Here is a 27,428-nt window from a genome sequence, read left to right as displayed (position 1 = left end):
TGCCTGGAGAGAGAGAGCCCAGAAGAGGAGCTAATCCATTCAGCAGAAGCTAATGGAAGGGGAAGAAGGGTCCATTGTGATTTGAGGGATAGGTTAGTGCTGGCAGGCTGCTCATCATGGGTGATTATGGGAGGTGGAGCAGTGGGAGAGCGCTCGGTGGGAGACTAAGAGGCATGATTCTGATTCACCAGGCTAGTACAACAGTATCAGAGCTACTGGAATACACTGAATAGAGAGATAAACTGTACAGAAAACAGATAAGACGGACAGAGAAAAACATAGAGTGAGTGATATAAAGATGCAGAGAGAGAAAATGAGAATTAGGGGAGATAAAAATTGAGAGGGTCGTGTATACGATTGCTACAGTGAGCACCTCTAAATGGAGTAGATCAGGTGAAAACATGGATATTGACTCCGTACTGTGCTACTTTGCTATAGTGTACGTAGTGGAGATGAAATTATTCTGAGAGTGGCAGCCAAACATTAAGCTGATACCCCTACCCAGCCCGATCCAGCAGTGATAACAACATACTATAATAGTGTAGTAGACTATAAACTGCAAGTGGGTGTTGTCTTTTTTTCTCTGTTTGTCACAAGTGAGAGCAAAAAACTGCAAAGCTGGGCGGAACATGTCAGTCATAATGCCTCGGAATGACTTTGACAGGAGTTGAAAGTGCGATGATCTAGCTGATACTATAAAAGAAATCCCTTCAGGGGGAATTTTGACAACAATGTGTAAGCAGTTGTGTTATGTAATAAGTGTTGTGTTGCAGAAGAATTGCCTTGATGTCTCAACTAAAACTTACTTACAACTCTGCTTTCCTCACTGTGTCCTCTGGGGGTTTCATTACCTTTTTAGATTTTGATTGGCAGATACTTTGGGGAACAGTTAAGAATAAGTCTAAACTTTAGTAGAAACAGAATGTGTCTCATTACTTGCAAACAAAATGCGTTATGCTTTTCAGTAGGAGGACAAACACACAGGCAGAATGAACAAATGAGGACCACCTACAGGAAAAAGAGGGAACATTGGCATAAACATGTTCTATAGCCTCTTTTCTGTGTATACACTGTTGCCGCTCTACACTTCCTCCACACTGTTTCTCCAGGTTTATACTGTACTGTACACAAGGATTCTGTAGGCTTTTTACTAAATTCAAATCAAAAGGGACACTTGAGTCCCAGTTTTAGTAAAAGCATGTTTTCCCCACAGTTTCTATCTCCAGAATCTATAAATCTGTCATGATGTTCAAGTCAGTATGTGAGACACATTTCCTTGGCAGCCAAGATATTTTGTTTGGAGATGAATACAAAGATGAGAAAGACGATAAAGACTAAGAATAATGGGATGACGAGAGGGCTGAAGGGAAGGGAGAAAAATACTCACAGGCAATGCGGACATGGGCTTTGCGGCTCTTGGTGGTCCCTGCAGAGCTCCAGGCCACACACTGACACCAGAAGTCCTCCAGACCAAACAGCTCCTCCACCTGCTGCCGAGTGATCTCTATGCTGGCCTCTCTCACTACCAAGCCTGTGAGAAAAAGACAGAAAGGATGGGAAGGGAGGGTGAGAAAGAAAAAGGTATGTGATAAGAGAGGACAAGGAAGGGAATAAGAGAGAAAGCGTGTTTATATTAGAACATATCAAAAGTGAACACGGATAAGAAGTGACAATAAAGGAATTAAATAGACCTAAATGTATCCAATGATCTAATTTACACCAACCTTACATAATCCACACATCTATATGTTGTATTCTCTAACAAGGAAAAGATTGATGCTAATGTGAGTATAGATCCCATCAAACAATTTGCATCAGTCACATCATGTTTTGACACTGGGTTATTTGTGTGTGTGTGTGTGTGTGTGTGTGTGTGTGTGTGTGTGTGTCTGGCCCCGATTCTAGAGCCAGAGCCATGAGCCATGAGCTGTTGGGTTCGGGCCTTGTGGGGGAGGATTCTCTGCGTCATGGCTAACACAATCCTGTTTGCTAACTCCTCTGATTACTGCTCATCTGGGTGCCAGGACCCGAACAAACAAATCATCCCCCAAAACAAATGCCTCTACCAAACAGCTTCCCCTCTGGAGCAGATTACGCCTCTGCTACAGTGTGTGTGTATGCCTGCGCACGTTTGAAAATGGGCATCTGTATGAGCATATAAATTAAGTGAATGCATATATGTATGTATGTATTATGCAGTGCAAAGGCATTCAATGAAGATATGGATGCTTCCCAATTTCCATGCAATATTATGCCTTATTTCAGCTCAATACGTCATCCTTTTTGGATTGATAAGGATATTTGTGAGGACAACAGTGACAACAGTCATGAAGAAAAAAACATTACAATAAGACAACCTGTATTTTGCAGAAATTATGGGACGTTTAAGGGTTATACTAGAAAAGAAGAGTTCATATGATGTGTTGTCCCATTGGACGGAAACATTGCTCATAGCTGCACTGAATGACCACACATTAAAAGGTGTTGTGAAAAGCCAGCTGTGAAAGAAAGGGGCAAGGTGCTATAACTGAGACTCCTGGACTCCTGAAAGCATTTCATATTGTTGCACTCAGTTGTACAAATAAAAAGAGCCAGTGCCAGACGTTAGAAAGGTGTCTGTGGAGGGTGTTTCTGAAGCTGTCTGACCATCTGACAATTAGTATTGATTGAGTATACTGGTGCATTAACACTTCAATTTACCTCTTGGATTTCCACCATGAACAGATACTAATAGAAGTGAATAATTCCCCCATGCATTAGGACAGTCCACTGCTGGACTCCAGAACAACCTGATTTTCAATATGCATGGATTTCATGGAGGAAAAACACTTCACGGGACACGTTGACCCAATAGTGATGTAACAGTTCTGCAGATTTTACGCATTTAACATGCCGTGAATATCCCATGCCGCCTCATCCCCAGTGTGCTGCTCTATTAAGTTTAGATATGGCGGGTTCGGGAGCCCGCTGGAAAAAAGTCAAGTTGATGTCATTTTCCTGGAACTGTCATGCTCATGTACCTGGTCAGCAATAATGTTAAAGTGCACTGTGACATTCAAATTATGTGTAGTCGCTACTAAAAAGGGCCTTTTGTGTGCCTAGGAAACATTCCCTATGGAATTACACCAGCATCACCAATCTGCAGCATTACCACTGGGCAAGATGGATCTACAGATTTATGTTATTTATACAGCATTAAAAAAAAACACTATTTCCATTCTTTAGTCTTCCAGTTTTAGTAATGAATGTGTCTGTGGTCATTTTTTTTTGTTCTTAAGAACAGAATGACAGAAACTGGGAATCTTTCTGTTGCAGTTGTAGCACATCCAATTCAAAGAGTTGTGCACACTGTTTTTTTTTCTCTTAGCCATTGATTTGTTATACTGCAGCCTGCCTGATGTTATTTTATTTTTGTACTTTATACTTTACAATATAGGTATATGGGTCAATGACGTATAAGGATTTATTTAAAAATAATAAATACGGGAATATCTATTGCAGTAATTCGAACATTAAGAATGTTGAGTACACATAAATTCATATTAAAATAGTAAATTAAGTTTTTTATGTGTTTTTCCATCTCGATGAATTAGAACTGACCTTAAAAAAGTCATGTGGTGCGACCATGATCTATCTTAAAATTAATTAATTTAAGTGTTTCGAAACAAATTATTTGCATGTCTTTTAAGTTTTTGTAAATAATAATCTCATATTTATGTTCTATAATGTCACAGTTGCCTTATTAAATGTATGTAAGTCTTATTTTTACTGTAAATTGCTTAAAAATGATTAAAAATATGTAAAAATACAATTCAGTTAAGCATACTGTATCAGTGATTAATATTAAAAGTGATATTTTACTCTGAATTTAATACAGTTATTGGTATTATCGGTCGCACCACATGATATTTTGTCACTTTAAATAACAGAAAAATGACTAATAACTTGTGGTTTTTGAAAAGTTAAAGTGATTACATATAAAGGAAAGGTACTACATATATATGGTATTTTTTTATGAAAGTAAACCTTTTTCTAACTGAAAAAAATGCAGTTAGACTGAAAATGTAGGCGTCACGTCATTGACCCATATACTCATTTTGCATTTTCTTATTGCTTATGCCTATATTGTACAAATATTTTTTATATACTGTAGTTTTCTCCAACATCACCTAACCTAACACCCTCAGTTCACATCATTACATGCCAAGTCAAAGTGAATGGTGAGGCCGGTGTCTACCGGACAACACACCAATTAAAAGTGCTGCACAGGTTGCGTGCCAATTCAAACAGGTGACAGTAGTGGAATTAATGATGTGACTGTGTTGTCAAAAGGCCAAAACATTTAGTTCTAGACTGGAGCTTGTTCAAAGGTCGCTGTAGCCTACTAACCTGATGCACCAGATGGTTTGTTACACAGAACCATCTGAGAAGTCCTCCATGACAGTGATTTGTAAAAGGGCAGGCACTTTAAAAAAAATACTCTATCACCATCTATCATCATCGTACCTTGAAAGGCTGCTGTATTTTGTAAGTAGCCTACTGTTAGTGAGCTAGTCTTACTTCTTGTCACTTAACCACCCAAATGACATTTGACTAGCCTTTATATAAGGGTCAATGACGTATAAGGATTTACAACAACTCAATTTTAGAATAATAAAAACAAGCATATCTAATGCAGTAGTTCAAACATCAGAATGTTGTGTACCTGGAAATTCATATTATACATTTGAAAGTGATTTTAGTGGGTTTTTCAAGATTAATTGGCACTGGCCTTAAAAAAAAGTCATGTGGTGCGACCATGATTCATCTTGAAATATCTTATATAAATAAAAGATCATCATTTACAAAAATAAAAAAAATAAAAAAAATTCAAATACTTTGTTTCCAAACACTTTATATTACTGAAAACTTGTAAAAAAAGATGTGAAGCGTGTTAAGTAAATTAATTTATTTCAAGATGAATCATGGTCGCACCACATGACTTTTTTAAGGCCAGTGCCAATTAATCTTGAAAAACCCACTAAAATCACTTAATTTCAAATTTATAATATGGATCTTCAGGTACACAACATTCTGAATGTTTGAACTACTGCATTAGATATGCTTGTTTTTATTATTCTAATAATTGAGTTGTTGCAAATCCTTATACGTCATTGACCCATGAGCAAGATGTGTTTTTATAGTCTCTCTTAGTTCCATTTAGTGTGTTAGTGGTATTGAGGAAAATGGGAGGAGGAGGAAGCTTTTGACAAAAAACCACAAACACAAATCCTAAAACTTCTGTTTTTTGGCAAATTATTAGCTTAGCCATCAAACTATCAAACACCGACATGCTAAGGTCAGGTATGTTTCTCTTTCTTTCTTAAACAGTTGTACTAGGACAAGGACTAGGCTAGATACAGTGTTGTGCTAGGGGCTACACAGCTGCAGCTAACAATAGTTATCAATAATAAGATTTCATTACGGTGTGCCTTTTGCCAAAATATTGCAATAACAGTAATATTTTCAGTGTTAAACTCACCTCAATGAAACTCTTCATTATTGTTTTCATTGATTTTATTAGCTGCAGCTGTGTTTTTATGTTGACATGCCTGAAAACGGCCCCTAAGACAAGCAAATCAATTATTCTGAGTGCTACATGTATTGAACTGTTTTACAATTTACTTCATCACTTTAAAAATAAACAAATAGTTTACTAAAGAGATATCTTGTTGATTTGACAACATTATCATGTGCTGCTTTGAAATTGACTCACCGGTATCCTGGGGTTCAATCAGTCAGTATCCTAATCTTTGCTTGAAATCTAATTTATTACACACAGTGATTCACTACCTGCTGAACTGCAGGAAAAAAAACAAATTTAAGACACACTGAGAACCTCTGCCAGTAATCTACATTTGAAGAAGGAAGCATTACGGTAGTTTAAATTGTATGTAAGCATGTCAGGTTACTAATATATGCATATACCTTAAAATGAAGTCAGAGGACGATTGTGCAATAATTGCATTAAATTACAAGTCACACATAATGTGTCATTCTTGTACGTTGTGACACTATCAAACAATCGTTCTTTTAAATTCCCTAGCATTTAATTCAGTTTAGTTTTGCACTCTTCTTTGTCATGTATATCATTGTTTCTGACTGGGAAGACTTTATATCAGAAAATATACAAAAGGATAGGAATGGTCGCTTCAACTACCACAATGGAAATACTTATGTTTATGTTAATAACCGTTATACTCCTTTCCTGGATGACCACGATTTGTACAAAGGTTCAGGATCTACTCTACAGTTTGAGTAGGTGTCTTCATTTCTCGTTGAATGAAAAATGCATAGAGAATGGATGTTTAAAAAATGAACATGCCATTTTACTTCAGGTTCAGTGCATTCACACAGCATCCTTGTTCTGGCACACACACACACACACCAGGCACAGTGACATCCCACACACCAGCTTAGCTCTCATGTAAAATTTACACAGTGCGCCGACAGGCAGAGGAGCAGCCACATCTGCTGTGTGAGTCTGCCTGCATGTGTGCCTCAATGCATGATGTGTGAGTCCAAGTGTGTACTGTACGTCGTTGTGTATGCTTGAGCGAGTGTGTGGATGTGGGTGTGAGACAGCATGTGTATTGTTAGTTTGAGGATGTCAAGGATGGATGTAATGTTGGGAGAACATCACACACTGAGTAACAGAAGGAAAATCAATAGTGGAAGCAATAAGTAGATATGAATTCTCTGAGGGTGTAAAACACGCGCCAGAATCGGCTAATTTTTTTCTGTCTGTGCTCCAGACTGTTTCTGAAGTAGGTTCTATGCTGGTGAATTAACTGTCTGATGTAGTTAGAATTAGCCCACTGTAGTGTAACATAACCTAACACGATGATGACGACATTAAGAGTCATTCATGACTTCATAGCTATTACTAAAGCTGGATTAAACTCTCCATGATGTGTTTTACTTGAAACACATCAGAGCGATCCGTTAAGCAGAAGAGCAGTGCTGTGAACTAAGCCTGCTGACTTCATCTAGTGACTTCATATGTTAGCTCAGCTAGTGGCTCATAGTATGCTGTATAGCATTACAATGAAAACAACAGAACAAAACAGACACAGAATTCCACTCAATTTGAAATCAAGAGGGGCAAAGCAAGTGTGGACTATGTCAGGGCCAGCGATGAGGGGCTACTTTACACCCTGTCAATGTGGCCATTAGCTGTAGAAATGATTCTACAATATGTCCCATTAATAGGCTGGCTGTAGCAGGGTGCCTCATTGGAGATGATTCATTATTAATGTGGTCATTAAAGTGAGCTAGCGTAGCTCCTTACTGTTAGCACTGGCTAACATTATTGATCAAACCAGTCAGGCAGCAGAGGAGGCACCGGTCATTGAAGGAGGAGGGAGGAGGTAAGTGCTCTGATTATTTGGCCAGATGAAGAACACTTCTGTTTTATCTTGTAGCTCATATCTTAAAAGAGAGTGACAAGCTGTCTCCAGTGCATATTACTTTAGCCTCACCTACTTATAATTAATTTGCTGCTCATTTGCTCAGATCAATGCTCCTTTTGCTCACAAGAGACTACAACCTGCCCTCCACTGTAGGAGGTGAACGCTGCAGTGTGCAGGTGACAGCAGGATGAGAGTCTAAAAATAAATCATAACTGTGGAGAGGAGGCTATTTGTCAAAATTGCCATCACGCATGGTTCTTTCTCACTGCTTTTCTCTGACTAAGTCCACGTTTTGTACACCTGATCTGAATCTATGACTTCGCCAGTCATGCGTGTCCCTATAATTACATGCAAAACAGGTCTTAATTCACATCAGAGGGGTTCATGGTCACATGCAACAAAACTATTTACCACAGGTGCAATGGCAATCGATTCTGTCAACTGTGTAAATATAAGTTTTTTTCTTTTTTCCCCTTTTTTTGGACGAGCACATTATTTACTCTGCCATTTCATTGTGTTAACTGGCTGCTGCTCAAAGGATAAACACATGCAAACAAATGGTCTATTATATTCCACATGTAATCACCTGTTTTTTGGGAAATTATAATGTCCAATTACACCACATGAGATGGCAATTAGTTTTATGTTCTTTATGTACTTTTGTGGGATTTTTGAGTCAAGTGCTTTCATTCCATGTGACCCACTGCGTGTCACATCCACTGGATTAAAAAGCCTTTGGCCGGATCATACCAGCATGAAACCTCTTGAAAAGCCCCTGCTGAGAGCTGCAGGTGAATTGTTTCGTTCTGTGATAAATATTGTGCAGGGAAAGGATATCAGTAAATCAAGCCACATATGGCTGATTACACTGCAACTGCTAGTGGTGCACAAATTGTGCTTTTTGCAGGTAATAGTTTAACATGACGCAAACATCTTAAAAATCACTGTCATGCCGTGCCTGTAAGAAGTATTCACCCCCTTGAAAGTTTTCATGTTTTATTGTGTTCCAACCAGGCGGGGAGTTCTGGTCCTCTGAAATGATGCCAACGCGGAAGTAACTTAAAACTGCATTCTATCAAAAGGCCACCAGGGGGCGACCGTTTTGGTGTCAAAAGGACTTCCGTCTCTATACAAGTCAATGGAGAATTCACCAACTTCTCACTTGATTTCTAACCTCAGTAAACGTTTTCAAAATGTGTTTATGGTCTCAATCGCTAGCTTAAAGCCTTCTTCAATGCAGTATGATGTTCATTTGGGACATTTTGGCCTCCCTGATTTTATATGTGACGATAAAGCAGGGAATGCATTAGGGCGTGGCTAAGTCGTGATTGACAGGTTGATTGGTTCACAGGTTCAGGAGGGCGCCTCATGCTCCTCCTGATGCCCATATAAGTAGAATCCGTGTTTTTTTTTTTACCCAGCATGCACCGGAAATTTTCAAGATTGCGCTGCCCAGATCCGAAACTATTCACTTCCAAGCAGCAGTCCACAAACCAATGGGTGACGTCACGGATGTTACGTCCATTTTATATACAGTCTATGGTTCCAACACTGAATCAAAGGTCTCTCTGTGTCCTCCATCACTTCTTCTTGCATAGTGACTCACTTGTTAAAGGGTGGCTTGCTGTAGGCCGAGGGTCTGTCACAATACTGACCGGGCAAAAGTTCAACCTACAGGTGAAATTATACTACAATCAACTGAAACTCAACTAGACTACAGACAGGTGACCTCCATTTACCTAGTTATTGGAAATAATGTAGATGGGTCAATGACGTATAAGGATTTTCAACAACTCAATTGTAGAATAATAAAAACAAGCATATCTAATGCAGTAGTTCAAACATTCAGAATGTTGTGTACCTGAATATCCATATTATACATTTGAAAGTGATTTTAGTGGGTTTTTCAAGATTAATTGGCACTGGCCTTAAAAAAAAGTCATTTGGTGCGACCATGATTCATCTTGAAATATCTTATATAAATAAAAGATCATCATTTACAAAAAATTTTTAAAAAAGCAAATACTTTGTTTCCAAACACTTTATATTACTGAAAACTTGTAAAAAAAAAAAAAAAAAAGATGTGAAGCGTGTTAAGTAAATTAATTTATTTCAAGATGAATCATGGTCGCACCACATGACTTTTTTTAAGGCCAGTGCCAATTAATCTTGAAAAACTCACTAAAATCACTTAATTTCACATTTATAATATGGATCTTCAGGTACACAACATTCTGAATGTTTGAACTACTGCATTAGATATGCTTGTTTTTATTATTCTACAATTGAGTTGTTGCAAATCCTTATACGTCATTGACCCAGATGTGTCCTATTAGAGAGGCTGAATTCTTATGACAACGTGCATTTTGCATTTCATATTTGTACTTCATTTAGATCACCTTTTAGATTTCACTTTCACATTAAATGATTTTTCTGTTGGCAAGAAAAAGCCAAATCTACTTTGAAAGCTGTAAAAACAATAAAACATAAAAAGTACCTAAAGGGTGTTGAATACTTTCATAAGCACTGTATTTGACGAGATGTAGTGATGTCATCAAATACAGTGCTTGTGTGTTTAATTTCTTCCAAGTAAACACACCTAACACATACATCTGTATCTGTATCGATGACAGCATCTTAGTTGAGTGTATCAAATATCTGTATAAAACCTAAATGAACACCAATATCTGCAATCTCTGTCCAATCTCTCTCAGTTTCTTGCACTCTCTTAATATTATCTCTCATGTTGTCTTATTTTCATAAGATAATAAGTTCTCTCTAATATGAAAGTGAGACGGAGAGAGAATAAAAGAAAAAGAGAAACACAGGGATAAGACGAGAGAGGGAGAGATCCAATTTCTTCAGGCTACTTTTATCAGTGGTATTGACCATGTTGGCCAGTTTCTATCGGTGTTCCTTTTCTGTCAATCTGGGGAAATCAGAGAGCAATGGAGTGGGAGAGGCTACACACACACACACACACACACACATCCACTAGTGGTGTGTGTGTGTGTGAGCATAAATGAATGAATATCTGTGCAGTAAATAGCCTGTGGATATGACTGTGTGGAGTGGGTGCGTGTATGATGTGTGGGTTGTTTTCCATGTTGATGCTTTTAGCACAAAACCTTCTGACACAAAGGCTAAGAGCCATTGCTACCTTCAAACCTTTTCTTTGTAATAATGATAACCACAAAATATATCCTCAGATTTGTGTATTCTTCCTAAAGTACACTAGGTCAAGATGAAAGCATTTCAGTTTGGAATTCAGGATGTTTTCCAATATACCCTTTTTTTGTTTTGTGCTGGTTTGCAACACATCTCTGTGTATCTGCTTGTGTGTCTTATGTCTATGCTGCAGCACTCTTATCTGTGCTAGCTGTTGTCTTTTATGCTGTCTTAGATACTTAGAACATGTAAAAGAATGTTTTCCGGTGCTTTAAATGTATGAAAGTGTGTGCTCACATGCTGAAACATTCACATTTAAGTGAGGCAGTAGCTGTCAGTGTGTCTCTGTGTGTGAGCGTGAGCGTGCAAACATGTATGTGGTAAAACAGTGGGATGAAAAGGGTAAATGCGATGTGATTGCTACCTGTGGGCAACAGAAAGAACTCAATTTCCAATACAGCAGCTGAATGCAGCCAATCAGTGCTGTGCTGTTGTGTGTAATGGCTCTGGTGCCTTCAGGGGCTGAATTCTGTCGAAAAAACAACCCTGCTGGAGCTTCACTACATTCACTTCTGCTGGATGCTCACAAACATGTACATAAACGCACATCTGCACACGCAAAAGGCACACACACACACCATAGAATTGGTGGTGCTAGCATGCCAAAAGAAAAGTGAGACCTTTTCAGTGAGATGTTCTTAGTCAAGGTGATGTCAGACAACATAAAATAAGCTGGTCTGTAAGACTGATAAGTACACAAACCATTTTGTGTCTTTCTGCAAGTGTGTGTACACGTTTGAAGTGAATGCATCCTGGCATGCTTCATGTTGCCAAGTGTGGACATTGTAGAGTACAAAAAAACACATTCACTGATTTAGATGCACACTTGAATGTATATGTAGTGGATCTTCACTAACCAGAGTTTTCATCCACACGCTCCTCCACAGTGTGCTCCTTCTGGTGAACCCACTCGCCATTGCACTTGAAGTAGATCTGGGTGGCGGGCGTGGCCTTGCAGTACAGGTTGACTGGTTTGTTCTTTACTATGTAGGCCTCCTCCGGTTCCATCAAAAACACAGGCAGCGGCTCCGGGGGGTCCGAAGGAAAGGTTTCCGGCAGCTCACTGAGGCCAATGAAGTCATCATCAACTGTAAAGGGAGACATGGAAAAACAGGATGGCGGGATGGACAGAGGAAAAGATGAAAGGAAAGATGAGGGGGGGGAGGGGGTTGAGAAGAGAGGCAGAAAGCCCCAGAAAGAACGAGAGAGAGAAAGGGTGGGTTGAAAGAGAAAGGAAAGCAGACAAGAGACAGTGGGACAGTGTATTATAACCACAGTCTTTGCATGGGATTATCCATTTGCACAGCACACAGTGAAATCCCTATCATTTGATATTTTGGAATGTTTACACAAGTGTATTTTAGAGCGCAGGAAATTCTGGGATTCCTCTCAGGCAATAAGACTGCATGGATTTACAGAAACTGGGCCTTGCTTGGTCTAACCACAACCAGCTACTGCTGAGAAACGAGACGGAGGCAGAGCCAATAATGAGAAGCAGAGTTCAGAGGTTGACTCTAAGGAACTGAAGTTATAAGCTGATCTCTTTCTGTCTACCATTTCTCGCCCTCTCTCTTTGCTTTTGTCTCTTTCACACACACACACACACACACACAAGCTCACAGACACATGCATGCATGCGCACACACATGCAGCAGATCTAATGACCTTAGGCTTTTGGCCCAGTTTGTGCCATTCCTCGGATACTTCTGCAGTAGACAGATACGCTTCCCTGTAATTACAACTCCCTTTCATCTCCCTGTCTTAAATCACATACACACAGCTGCATGTGTATGCGTGCCCGCGCACACACAAACATGAACAAACTCTCAACAGTGGCACAAAACATCACATGCACACAAATATATGGGCATACACGCCCACAAGCGAGCACAGTTAACTTTCTAACTCTTTGAAGAGAGGAGGATGAAGCCTATTCGCCACCCCATTTGTCACCTCCAGAACTGTTCTATTCTTACCATCGAACCGGTAGACATCAATTATTCACAAGTGTGAAAGAAAGAAGGCAGAGAGTAATAGAGACAGAGATACAGTGGGAAGAACAAGGTGAGAGAGAGAGGGAGAGAGAGAGAGAGAGAGAGAGAGAGAGAGAGAGAGAGAGAGAGAGAGAGAGAGAGAGAGAGAGAGAGAGAGAGAGAGAGAGAAACAGAGGGAGATGGCGAGAGTAACTCAGCATGACAGACTTAGATGGAGACATTGAAATGGAGTTGGGCAGACGGAAACATAGCACAGGAGGACAGAAAACAGGAAGACAGACCCGTTCAGATAATAAAAGTGTTTATCAGTCCATCAGTAATTCTTCCATGTCTCTCTATCTCCCGCCTCACTGTCCTGTATGTGTGTGTGTGGACATGCTGGAGCCTTGTTGTCTGACAGAAGTTGCCTCCTGGATGCATTGAGAGCACTAAATAATGTCTCAGTTGAACAGATATCTCCCCATGATGTCTCTCTAATGTTATCTCTCCCTCCATACTTGCCAGAGATGGAAGATGATTACTGGGAAATGAAAGGGCAAAGGGAGCCAATCAGAAAATGACCAAACCCGCCCTCACCATGGGAGAGGAAGGTGTATTGTTTTTTGTTTGTTTGTGTATGTTTATTAGAGAGTGGGTCTGTGTATGATTCTGGTGAATGCTCTGGTGGGATGTTTCTGTGAGTGAGTCGAGGACTGTTAAAGCTTTTCATCAGTAAAAGTTCCTCTCTTTTCTTTTCTCCTTATCTGCTGTTAATTGCACACAGGCAATAAAGCCCAAGCTGACCTATGACCTTTAAGAGTAACTCCTTCCTTACTAAGCTTTGATGGCCTTCATCTTTTACCATCTAAACAAGAAATAAACCATGAAACATTGTCAAGCTTTTCATCCGTCTTTATGGAGGTGATGACTCTTTAATGTAGAAGTCTATTACAGCAGACCTTGGCTTAGTCTGTTCGTTTTTGCTCCATAGTCCTCAGTCCACCCACATGCTCAGCCAGGGGACTCTGACCCAGAAACAGGCAAAGAGAGGCAAGGAAACTCATTAAAGATTGTGTTAGCCTTCTTTCACCCTCCATTCCCATTATCTCTCTATCTCTCTCTCTCTCTCCCTCCTGGCTCCTTGCTCTGTCGAACTGTGAGGCACAGAGATCTGAAATGAGCATGAAAGCGTGGCTCCCTTACACAAGGAGAGACGCGCGCCTCATACACTCACACGCATACACCCGTGCAGGCATTAATGCGCACAGAGGCAGACACAAACTCGCTCACAGATATTCGAATTCATCAACTTCCTCACTGCGAGAAATAATAAATTCAAGTGAATGGAACTAGCCCTCCAGTGAAAAATCAGCCCAGAAATGAAAAAAAGAAACCACATGACAAAATGAAAGACCCTGACTCTTACCAATCACACTGCCACCTCACCCCCCACCCCGCAACTGCCCACTCCCCACCTAGCACCCAGTACCGCAGCACCTACTTCATCCCTGCCTGGTGAACAGAACACTGGGATCAACGAAAAACCAAAAGAGAAACATTAGTGTTTTCCTGGCTCCCCCCCTGCCTCCATCCATATGCAATAGAAAGACAATTAATAATAAAATTGTTTAGAGGTTTTAGGGCATCGCCATGTTCGAGATGATGCAGTTTTTGTGGGTTTTTGTGTCTATTACTCAACAAATGCAGAACATATTATCATACAGTACTTCTAGAGATCAAATATGCATCCTGAGGTGCTTATTTAGTGTCATATTCCTTTAATTGGTACATTAATATGGCATGACTCCTTTGTTTGAAATGCAATATGGATTTTTCCAAGCATTTGTAATTCTGTGGCTTGATTTTAATCAGAAAGTTTCTAAATTGCCTCTATATTGAGTGTTTAAAATTTAATGAAACATGTCCTCGCAGCACTTTTATTCAAATTGTATTTTGCTCTGTAATTAGGGTGAGTTTTCTTAATTCACATTGTAAGTCTTATTAGTGAATATTTTAAGAGTCAAATTGAATATTAGTTGAATTTTATATCAGTTCAACATCCCAACTACTGAAAAGTTTTAAATATAAAAGGAGCTGAATATTGCCCTCAAAAAATGAAGCTAATGAATGAATGAAATGTGCCTTCTTGCATTGTGACTGTGAATTCAACAGGTAGGGAGCCAAAATGTCTGTAAAAAGAGGAAATCTAAAGTATAATGGAAATTAATCGAATGAATCCAGTCTTAACCTTTGTGTCGTCCTCCCGGGTCAAATTGACCCCATCTGTTTTGACTGTTCCTTCCTTCTTTCCTTCCTTCCTTCCGTCTGTCCTTCCTCCCTCCCTCCTTCTATCTTTCTTTCCTTCTTCTCTCTTTCCTCCCTTCCTTCTTTCCTCCCTTCCTTCCTTTACTTCCTCCCTGCCTCCTTCTCTCTTTCTTTCCTCTCCCCTACGTTCCTCCCTTCCTTCTTTCCTCCATCCTTCCTTCCTTCCTTCCTTTTCTTCCTCCCTTCCTTCTTCCCTTTCCCCCATTCCTTGCTCCCTCCTTTCCTTCCTTCCTTCCTCCCTCCCTCCCTCCCTTCCTTCCTTGACTCGAGGACAACAGGAGGGTTAAAAAATGGGAATGAACAGAGGTTTAAGGGGGTCCTGGCAGTCAGCCCCCTCCTTGATTTGAACTCACTCCAATAGCTGTCGGAGTGGAGCAATATTAAAGGATGATTGACATTTTGGACACGACCAAATCCAAAGTCAAACCAGGCTCATAACACTGGCATCGCTACATATTAAAGCACAGTCTTCAAAGATAAGACATACACAAAGTTCCAGAAGAGGTATGAGCAAAGAAGCACATCTTAAGCTAAAAAAAGAACCTCAGTGTTACATAAATACATGAGCAGAGAAATGCTCAACACCCACACCAGATACACACATACACACAGATGTGTTCACTTCAAACAAATGAGGAGGTACTCTTAGAGTTCTTTGGACTATTCAGTATGTAGTAAACAGGTTGCCAAAACCCAAATTACCTGTCCAATTAGGCAAAGTCCAAGTTTCCTATGCTCCTAATTTTTTCTTAAAGTTAGTATTTTCTTTTAGCATTGTCTGGGCGACCATCATTTCAATGGATCTTAGACACAATAAAGACATAATGGCTAGCTTACATCAATAGTTCCCATAAGAAATGAGCACCGGCTGGCTTTATAGAGTATTATCCAGCATCCGTCCAAATGCAGTTCAAGTATACTTTGAAATGAGCTACAGTAATACATCCTGGAGCATTATAAGTCCTCACCTCTGCAATCAGTATACTGCTATCAGGGGCTATCAATACCTTAGTCACATTAATGAGTTCCTTGTGCTGAGAACAGTGAAAGCTGATGACAGGACATCCCAGTGCACTTTAGACATCTTGTCAGTGTGCAGGCTGTGGTGACTTTGTCCTGGGCTTCAGTTGCTCCTCTAACGCTCCCACCCTTTCACAACTGCTCTTAAGGACATAAACATGCCAGCATCTTGATTAAACAGGAGCCAAAGATGATTTTTTTATGAAAGATGCCTTGGAAAATTTGCCAACACAAGACTTTGAAAGATTTATGGGTCAATGACGTATAAGGATTTTCAACAACTCAATTTTAGAATAATAAAAACAAGCATATCTAATGCAGTAGTTCAAACATTCAGAATGTTGTGTACCTGAAAATTCATATTATAAATTTGAAAGTGATTTTAGTGGGTTTTTCAAGATTAATTGGCACTGGCCTTAAAAAAAGTCATGTGGTGCGACCATGATTCATCTTGAAATATCTTATATAAATAAAAGATCATCATTTACAAAAATTAAAAAAAAAAGTCAAATACTTTGTTTCCAAACACTTTATATTACTGAAAACTTGTAAAAAAAAAAAGAAAAAAGATGTGAAGCGTGTTAAGTAAATTAATTTATTTCAAGATGAATCATGGTCGCACCACATGACTTTTTTTTAAGGCCAGTGCCAATTAATCTTGAAAAACCCACTAAAATCACTTAATTTCACATTTATAATATGAATTGTCAGGTACACAACATTCTGGATGTTTGAACTACTGCATTAGATATGCTTGTTTTTATTATTCTAAAATTGAGTTGTTGCAAATCCTTATACGTTATTGACCCGTATGTAAAAAGAGCTTGCAAAATTGTATTTTAAGGCAAAGCCACACACACATTATATACTTATAGCAATCAGCAATTACTCCCTCTCAGTTGTTACACTGGAGTGCTCCATTCATATTGTGTGTAAAAAATGTATTAAAATATAAAGCCAACAATACATTTGATATAAAGATATTGGTGATATCAGATGTCTATGGTCCGTAGCCTTTGTTGCTTAGTTTGTTCCATGGCCTGTTCATGTTGTCCAATTCACATATTTCAAATCAGATTTGGGATTATATGGATGTATAAAGAGACGTTTCCATTTTGAGTCAAGAACTACAAAAAAGAAGAAATCTGACTATTATTTTTGAACTGGGAGTCTGCTGAGTGGCAGCTTCTGGAAGGCGGCCAATCAGAACAGAGTGGGCTCATTAGGAGGGGAGGCTTAAAGAGACAGGAGCTAAAATAGCTTGTTTCAGAGAGAGAGGCTGAACAGAGGGATTGAATAAAGTGCCAGTATAAGATAAGATAGACTCTAATTATAAACCTGGCAATGTGCATGATACATTCCCTTTAAAAGTCATGAGATTACGCAATATCTATATTGTTGAATGATTAATACAGCCAGAGACAGTGATGTGGTTTTGACAAACATAAAAAATGCATTCTCACAAATACATAAAGACTATACTAGCTGCCTGTAGGCCAAAGTCAGGAAATTGACTTTTTCATGCCATTTGAAGAGTCCATAGTGCAGGAATGAAGTCTAATTAGCATAATAGAAATGTGTGAATTCCAATTGTTTAAACTCCCCAACTTTAGCCGGTTCAACCATAACAGATATGTTCTTCATAACAGTGGTGGCGCCAGAGATTTTTCTTTTGCTGGTGCTATGAGGGTTGCTCGGCTGTTCAACGAGGGTGCTCTGAAATTTAGGTTTTCCCATTACTATGCCGGCTGCCACAGTTTCATTTCTACTGCAACACCCCCGATACACACACACACACACACACATACACAGTACCCTCTCTGCAACAGTTACAAGCCAAGATATTCAGCTCCTGGGATATAGATGTAAGGTTCACAAGCCTGCCTACGTAAACACACTTCTGAATATACAATTTCACACAATTATGCCACGGACAGAGCTTGCACACAAGCAGCAAAGAAACAGACAGAGGTTTGTGCGTCAGATTCAGATTTCAGCCTCAGATTCACAGAGATCACAAACTCATGCTGCAGGTTACCAAGACCTCAACTAATGAATTAACAGTATTCTGTTTCAAAATCCCAATGTTATATGAATGAGCATCACATAGAGATAACTATAAGGAGTTACGATTTGTGCCTCAACCACCAAATGCATTACTTTCATAACAGGCAACAGAGGGGGAAAAAATCATGCACTTCCCATTAGACATATTCATAACAAAACAATGCTTCTGTTGTTTTGGTAGAGTGCAAAGGCATCAATGATTTCGTTGCCGTCCAGTGCACTTGTTCTCTTAGTGTTTATAGCCAATAGTGCCAGGTTACTAATTCGAGAGTCCCCATTGCTGTTCCTCTTGTAGTTTTTCAAATGACCCAGACAAGAGAAATTGCGCTCACAGCTTACTGATGTGACGGGAAGTGTCAGAGATATGCATATCAGTCTATAAATGTATCTTTGTATGACCTCGTGAGGGATGGAAACTCCTGAGTGCTGGTGACAGTATGTCCCTGATAGTTTGCAGTAGCTAGTGAGCCTTACAGTAAGTGCTCTGCAGACAAGTTTTCCTCACAAATGAGGAACCGTGGGCAGCAGGAACATCACTAGGGATTTTGGGCCCCATGAAAAGGTATCACATTGGGCCCCCACCACCAGGCACAGGACACGCTAACCATGTGCGATTGCTGTAACCACACCTCCAGAACCCAGTGGACCCATTTAAAGCTTTACAATGAACTGTGCAGGGTTGCAACTCTATTGTAGTCCAGTACTAACATGCATGCAACATTCTGCATACAGTGGATTTCACTATTTAATATAAGACTGATACCCTCTATAACTAATGGGGCTTTTGACAGTCTACAGGTAATGTTAATGGTAACATTCTTAAATGGAAAATTCTCTTAACATTAATGATTAACATAAAAATAAATATAACTTCAACATAAATGAACCTCTTCAATTAAAATAAATTAACATTGTCATTTGCAGAATGAAGATAATGAACAAAATATATTCAGACTCACTCTTTTGAACTAAGTATACTACCAATTCTTATCATTGAAAAGGATTTAATCATTATTTTAATATAATAATAATAGAAAAATGAAATTCCCATACACCCCCTTCGGTTATCATGTCATTTAACACCATGCTGCTAACCTCCTTTTTCAGTTGGGAGAAGGGATGGTTCATTATTATGGGGGGAAAGGGCTGCTGAGCTTCTCCTGGCACCAGAGGCATGAACAACTAGTTAGTTAGTATGAATACATTACTAAAAGTTTACCTGCATTGAATGAATGTCGGCTAAAAGAGGAGCTAAGCTAACATTCATGGACTAGACCCTAGTCACCAACTGGGTGACATAATGCCGGCCTTTTAGTTATCTCTCTTGTCTGTCTTTCCTTTGTTTCTCAATTTTGGGAACCCTGATAGTATTTCACGAAGCTGTTGGTCCACTCCTCCTCACCCCCGCAATTCACTGCCAGCAAGTACTTCACCTGGTTTGGTTGCGGGACTAAACCATTTCATTTAAAACAGAAGGGGGTATTAGGTGAATACAGAGAGTTTTTTTCTTGTTTTTTTTTTTTCTTTTTGGCAAAAACATGACAAATAAGTCTTTTAATATCTATTACTGATGAATGATGATAGGTTAATAAATAACATTTTTAGGGCCCCTGTCAGAAATGGGCTCTTAGAATCATCCCCCCCCCCCCCCTTTACCATGATGGGCAGTATACCTTCTTTATCTAGAAAAGATGTGTGTTTGGGGCTTAGAGTTAGCACACCTTTCAGTACATCATTTGTCTCTGTCTGAAAAGCAGCGTTTTATCTCCATTAACAACCTGTCTATAACAGGATTGAAAGAGTGCGTTCTCAGGTCACCCATGCTGTCTAAGTGTGCTCTTTCTAACAGGGCCTCCACAACAAAACCCTCCAGATGTCAAGCAGTTTGGGCTCCTTTCATGTAGTGAAGTCTCTGTTGCAAATCCTGTGATCGTGCACAGGCCGTCTGCTTGCTTTTGGATTTCTTTCCATTTGTCCTCTGTGCACTTTTGATGAGATGGGAGTGATTACAGACCGGGCCAGATCATCTGCCACTACAAGATGAAAACTGGGAGACTGTAGCTGATCCATGAATTTGGTTATTCTGAGTACATCCTTGAAAAGAATATGATGCAAAACAAACTTTTTGCCAATGATTGTGCTGATAGCTCTTGCCTCTGTCCTCCGCTGCAGGTTTGACTGGCCGATGATATCACGCAGGGTAGCTTGGATTGCTGGGAGAGTTTTTCTTGACTTCCCAGATTGCATTATACTGGCATGCCCGGTAAGTGTCACATAGCTCCTTGAGTACCATGTGCTGTGCTGTTGGCTCAGGTTCCTGTACTTTTCCTGAACTTCATTATTACATCCTGACATTAGCAATGCTCCATCGTAGCATTGGCCAGCACAAAAATGTAAGTCTATATAACATTGACTAAGTGTATGCTTGATGCTGGCTAGTAGTTAGACAACCTCTAAATCATCTGCTGGGGTGAAATGTAAAATTCCTCTGGCTGCAAATACCACACAATCACTGAAATCTGTTCCTTTTTACTAGCATCTTTACTTTCAAAGCAAACCAGCGAAGTGCTCTGCACTCCGCATCACTTATTGCTTTTTGTATCACATCACCCATTACACAAAAAAATCTAATTTCGTTTGTTATGGTGAATGTATATGCTCTGATGGATTGCATTACCCCTATTAGATGACTCCTAACCCCCACTGTGACTTTGCTGTAAGATCCCCTTGCAAGCTTTAAAGTGTCGGCATTGCAACACAGCCTTCATTTACTTTCTGTTCTCCATAATCAAGGCTGAATGTCTCTTGTCAAGTATGTTTGCTATTTTTGAGCCACTTGTTTGTTTCTGTTTAAACTCACTGCATGTCTCCATAGCACATAGCACATTTGTGTCCCACACAGTTTCATGATTACTCTTCAGAGATGCTGCTGCTTTTTGCCAGTTGTTGAACCCATTGTTGGTAAAATGCTGATTCCAATGAAACCCATGCCCTCATTTTTTTTTTCTAAATGCAGACAAGCAAAGCAAAAACGCTGTGTCCTTTGATACGCTGTATTCTAGCCACGCATTGATCCAACCAGCTTTTGTTCAATTTGTTCTGCTGATTCTTAAATGGCTGTGCAGGGTATTTTTGAATAACAGGCTGTCTTAGGCACAGTTGGGGGTGATTGTTAATATCATCTGCAGCAATGCAAGCATCGTCAGCAGCAATTGCAGGCAGGTCCCCTTCCTCATCTCCATCCTCTGACGTTTCTTGGCCCTGGTCAGTAACTACTAATGTTTACTTAAATTAGCCCTTATTACGTTCATAATCACTCTTGTTATACATGATGATAAACCCACTTCACTAGTACTAAGTCACCAAAAAATTGCACTCTGGCTAACAGGAAGTGGACGTAATGTCAAAAGTTCAATGCGTGCTGCACCCATAGTCCAAATCACATCACTTGCTTTGGCTTTGTGTTTTTTAAAACTACAAATAATCAGTTTATTTTATTAATGTATCTATTCATTTCTCAAATGATAAATTATAACATTCACACATTAAAAATTTTAATTTCTAAAGAAAACCACAGAAATGGTGTGGGGGTGCTGCTCTATGCATGCTATAAACACTGTGCAGTAATGGCTCTATCACCTGTATGCTAGCTTTCCAGGATATTTGTAGCACTGTTTTCTTATATCATATATTGCATGTGAGTGTCTGCGATAACAGCTTTTGAATGCTGGGCTCTGACACCATTGTGCAAGATAAGCTCTCTATATTCTATCTGTACTCAAGCAGATTTATTGTCCCAAAGAAAACACTGTATCAGTGGGGCCAATGTTTCCCTTCCATCAGGGGAGAGTCAAGCATGAAAAAGGATGAGCACTGACATAAATCTTCTCCCTCTTCATTCCTGTTTTATTCCTATTTGTCCTCTTCGCTCTCCTCTTTTTCCCTCTCGCCCTCTCCCTTTAACTTTTCTTTCCAGTCACCCTTTACATCATCCAGTCTATACAGTTTATTCTGTCTCCAGATGGAGAAAAGTAGTTTGCTAGATAGGCAGACAACAGAAAGCTTTACTAGGCAATGTATTGCTATGCTGCGATGGGGAAGGACAAGAGGTGGTTTGCAGATGAGTGGTCAAACAGAATAATAAACCACTCAGCTGTCATGTCAATTGAAGCAGGATAAATAGACTGTCAATCAGATCTAGCTATAAATGTGCTTTGAGCACACCTACCCATTATATTGAGTGAACATAAATCAATGGAAACGAATTTCTCTAGTCAATACTTGTTAGTATTGGATTAAGTAAAGACCTATTCATCCCAGTGGCTTAAATCAATATGTATGGTTGTTGTTTTAAAAGCAAATCCTTTAGAAGCTCCATGAAAAACAGGCAAATAAGCACAAGCTTCCATCCACCCTAATGTCTCTTTCCAGTCGAGTGCTTTATATACACTAATGTGTCTACACACATTGTCTGCAGGACCCATCTTTCGCTTGGCTGCAGCAGGTATTTATTGATTACTGTAGGGGGGCCGGTGACCCCTCCCTCGCCCCGTCCTAGCTGAGACTCTCTGCCAGGGCGTGCTAAGCACACTCATATTTCATCTCTAGGGAATCCTGCCATCACACAACCTAGCAGGGGAGGAGTAGTCTAGAAAAACAAGCAGACGTTCGCTAAAGTTAAAAATCAGGTGGCTCCAACATTAAACTGCCAATCAGTTCACAGCTCATAGTCATGCCACTGCAGGCAAGAATCTCAATGACCTGGATGGAGCCTATATGCACACTAAAACCTGCAAATAAACCAAATAAATAATTCAATCGGGGCGTTAGAGAGATGTCCAATTCATGGGTCTTATCTTTACCAGTATGTGATGTAATTGGAAAAATGATTCTGAACAAATTGATTTAGCTCAGTGTGGTAAAGTGCAAACCAGCTGCAGAACAGAAAGCAGTTGTAGCACTGAGGAGTGGGCCTGGAGATAAGCATTTAAAGCGTATCTTCCCAGAAATGGACATTGAGCGATAAACAGTACCCTGTGTTTTCACTATATCTCCCACAGTGACCTCAGGCTATAACGCGGACACAAAAGAAGAGAATCTTGTTTTTAAAAAAAAACATAATTAGTACAAGCACTCATCAAGTTGTATAATCAATTTCAGACCACAGTTTCACATCACTGCTGTTTTTATTTGAAACCATTCCTGTCTCTTTGCTAGTCATGCCTTTCTCATTGGGGGTGTTTACATGTTCTGGTCCTTATCCCTGACCTTCACTCGGTCCTCTCTGTCTGTACTCTGGCAGGAGGCAGCTGGTGGTTGCCAGGTTCATGCTAGGCTTTGGCCACTGTCTGTCCAGTCACATCACAGTGCCAGAAAAGGCAAGGTCAAAGCATCATTTTTGCTTTTCCTTTTTTTTTTTACTTATAGGTAAAACCCAACACACTCAAAGTTCAACCATTTCTATTTCAGCACATATCTATAAGCTGTTTTGTTTCCTGCTGCGAGAACAGAATGTTCCAGAAGAAACTACAGATAATGGAGAGAAAAATGGAAATGAGCCTTTTGAAAATGCTGTAGTGAAAAGTAAAGACATTTATTAAAAACCTATGCAACATTGAGTTTTTTACTGGAAATAGCATTTTTTCAAGTCAGATTTTCAACTAGATTTTGTCATTTTTCACAAATCCAATTTTCAATAAACACTATTTTTTTTAAGTTTTTTTAATTGTTGATTAAAATGATGAAATGTAGACTGGTGATTCACAGAAGTGAGCAGACCCATAACTGACAGAGAGTAAGAGAATTTCATAGAAAGGTGAGGATGAGTGATCTAAAAATGCATCTTAAAAAATAAAGCCGAACTGGACCTGAAATAAAAACTTCTCTTAATAACTTAAATTGCACAAGTTGTAGGGCAGGACCATGTGTGATTGTGTTAGCATAAACACTGCAGTAAAATAATCCTATTGTGCCATGGAAACATGAAACACTGAACAGTAACCAAGACAAAGGTCATAAAAACTAAAAATATACGTGTAAAGAACAATTTATTTCATCTCAGATGAGCAAAGGTCACTTTGCTTTGATGCATGTTTTCAATTCTTTTAATATAGTCTTTAACACTGTTGGACAATGTGTTTGTGTGTTTGGTATTGTACATTGTTGGTCTACACATTGTTAAAGTGGTTAATAATTGAAAGCTTTCTGTCACATAAAAGGACACATTTTTACCTCTTTCTTTTCATTTTTGGATCTCATTATTTTTACAGGCTTATTCACTTGCACTGCTTAAATCTCACAATCTCTTTTTTTCCACAGCTTTTCTAAATGTTTTTCTACTCACTCTCACATTTTCCACTGTTCTCTCCCGTCCTTCCCTCTTCCCTCCCCTTCCCTGCCCCCATTTGCTCCCTCCTGGATGAAAAGCCATTTTGGTGGTTGATTGGAGAATGATGCTGCTACTTAGAGAGTCACTCCATCAGCACCGAGGGAGGAGAAGAGAGCACAAGGAGAGAGGGGAAAAGCTCAGGAGGAGTAGTGGCTCCCTGGGGCGCTGTAGCTGTGATGGGTGAGCTGTCAAACGCCCCATTGTCCAAATTACCCAGCAAGCACCATGTCACCACCCGGGACTAATTTACAGTGCGGTGCAGTATACGGCACAGACATCGCTCTCTGAATAGAGTCCGTGGGAGAGACAAGAGAGGAAAGGGGTGTAAGGTAAGAGTGGGGGGTCCAACCTAACACCTTCCAGAGAGGTTCAACGGGACTTCAAAACACAGACAGCCCGAAGAGAAACCCCAATTAACTTCATGCAGCTTTGGCGTTTGCTGTCTTTCTGCTTCAAGGCCTCAATGACAGGTGTCAATATGAATATGTGTCATGCTCCTGTGCCTCCACGCCCACCCACTGACTGCCAAACACACACATTCACTGATGCACAAACACTTTAGTACAGTTTTAAAGCAGCCATTGCATACAGGAGCCCCTTGCTTGACTTCACTTGCTGTCATAACGACCGGTCCTTTTAGCACAAACTGGCATGGCCATTCACTTGTCACATGTCACACCCCTGGGTGCCCGAAGCCAGACAAGGCCATCACCCTACCCCATACCGACCGGTGGGCCATGGAGTGGAGCGGTTCTTGTCAGAGGAGACATGTTGCACTCTCTGACCCCTCGCTGTGCCCGAAAAGCTTGATGCGATGCCTCTACTTTGGCTAATTGGCTCAGAGCAGCGGGCAGCCCCATTCTGCCACCAGTGAAAAGGCCAAAGGACCAAAATGCACACAACATGCAAACAGAAAGAAGACAATAGAGACACAGGATCATGCCTTCCAAAAAACTCAAATCATCACAATAAGCTACTATTATAGCAACAGAATGAAGTGTGAAAGCAAAGTGCTGATAAAACTGTTGCATTCATCAGTAGGCATATTTAACAGGGTATTTCAAAACATCTTTAATCCAGACATCAGAACAGAAGTCCCCAACAAAGACACTGGCTGACCTCCCTCAAAGGTAACATCTTATCATATTCAAAATCACATCTCCCTGGAGGAAAATTAGACTACAAATCAAGAAGGAAGCATCATATTGCAAAAAAAGGAAAACTCAAAACAGTTCACCTGTATCTTGAGTGAGAGCTGTGTTTTAAAGCTTTTTCATGATATAGTGTGTGATTAAAAATGACCTTGGAAGAGAGACAAAGAAAAAGATTCACAGAGACAGCATGGAAAATCTTCCCACAGCTCTCATGCCATTTCTTCACCAATGTGCAAGCAATTTAAAAATTTGAGGAGGGATAAAAAAAAATGGTGAGAATTTATTCACTGTTAACCCTGAAGAGATAGGAGCGGTCACTGAGTGAAAGCTGCAGATTACCACATGCCTTACTATACTTACTGTACATAAAGGTTGCAGAGTTGTAAAGTAAGAGACATTTAGTCAACCACTTACTATGGGTACATGTTTCCTCTTTACATTGTTCCTTATACAGCACATCATTCATCTAATGGCTGTCATGACTTTTAACCAAGACTCTGATTGCTGCACTTCTAGTTTTAACAGACAGTTATTATATTAATTCAGGTTTTCGGGTATTTCTTTGAGCTGCACAAAGCAGAAAAAAAGATAGAAACAAAAAATATTTACAGACATAAACACCTAAGCAAATCCAGAGAAATAGAGTAGATGTATGAATGATGACAGAATGACAGAAAATTAAAAAAAAGGCAGTTATCACTACTCATTTCTGCACAAGTTCAAGGAAAATTCAATTTAATAGAAGAATATAAGCAACCCCCCATACCTGTATACTGTATGCTTCACACATAAAGAAACAAGAATACATACACACACACACGCACAGCTCACACATACATTTCCTGAAGCACTCAAATGTCCAACCATCCTCACACAAAATCCCTGGCAGCACTTTCTCTGAAGGACACTACAGACTGGAAGTGTGTCAGAATGTGTGAGACACAGTCCCCAGAGCACACAGTCTATTCTCCATGTCTGTCACTGAATCTGGTCCGCCTGCTTACTCCCCTGAGACACACACACACACATACACATCCTCCATCTACACATCAACCACCAAATCAAATTCTCGCCATTCTCGTCAATCAAATTGCAGGGTGAGAAAACCATGAAAAAAAAATGTACAGTGTTTTAAGAAGTTCTCAAGAACGGCATCCTCTAATGTGTTCCCAACCCTGCAGCTAGGATGAATAAAGGTACCTGCAGCCATCTACTAAATACCTCAGATGTGATGGGAAATGAAAAGATCAGGATTTACTGTATGTCGTAATACACCAAACATGGGTGTATGTCCTAATGCAGGCTTTGATGGTGTTACTGTGGGTTTGCGTGTGTGTGTACATGTGTCTGTGTGTGATGGGTGAATTAATGTGACAAGGCAGATGTAATGCAGATTCATAAATCTTAGCCCCGGGATCAGTGGAGAGAGAGAGAGCAAGAGGTGATATATTAAAGGGCACACACACACACACACACACACCACCCTTATGATGCTGATAATAAAAGCGAGACCCCAGCCGCAATAGCCAGCTAATAGACATGACTCTTTATCTGGCCCTGAGGGTTATGACAGGCACACACACACACACACACACACACACATATACTGTAAACACACATGCATACACACAAGCAAAACACAAACTCTATCCGCTTTTCCAGCAATTTATTATGCTGCTTTGAGTCCAACAGCTCAAGTGTTAGATATGGCTGTAATGCTGTTAAAATCTTAATACTGTTACACAAGCTCGCTGTTGTACAACATGCTAATTCTTTGCTTACTGTGAAGCGTTGCATGGAGCTCTAAGAAAAAAAAAAAACC

The 27,428-nt window shown here is 39.8% G+C and overlaps 1 protein-coding gene across 1 annotated transcript in view; it reads right to left on the bottom strand.

Moving 5' to 3' along the window:
- Positions 1-27,428, bottom strand: part of unc5cb (unc-5 netrin receptor Cb) — a 123,080-nt gene that overhangs the window by 45,632 nt on the left and 50,020 nt on the right. The window contains exons 2-3 of the mRNA XM_062434780.1: positions 11,537-11,767; positions 1,388-1,531 (exon numbers count right to left, since the gene is read on the bottom strand). Coding sequence (XP_062290764.1) covers positions 1,388-1,531; positions 11,537-11,767 — 375 coding nt within the window. The remainder of the gene's footprint in view (positions 1-1,387; positions 1,532-11,536; positions 11,768-27,428) is intronic.

The sequence above is a fragment of the Scomber scombrus genome, chromosome 15 (assembly GCF_963691925.1).
Source record: "Scomber scombrus chromosome 15, fScoSco1.1, whole genome shotgun sequence".
NCBI classification, from domain to species: Eukaryota; Metazoa; Chordata; class Actinopteri; order Scombriformes; family Scombridae; genus Scomber; species Scomber scombrus.
The sequence above is the reverse complement of the archived record's forward strand: the minus strand, read 5'-3'. Positions and strand labels throughout refer to the sequence as shown.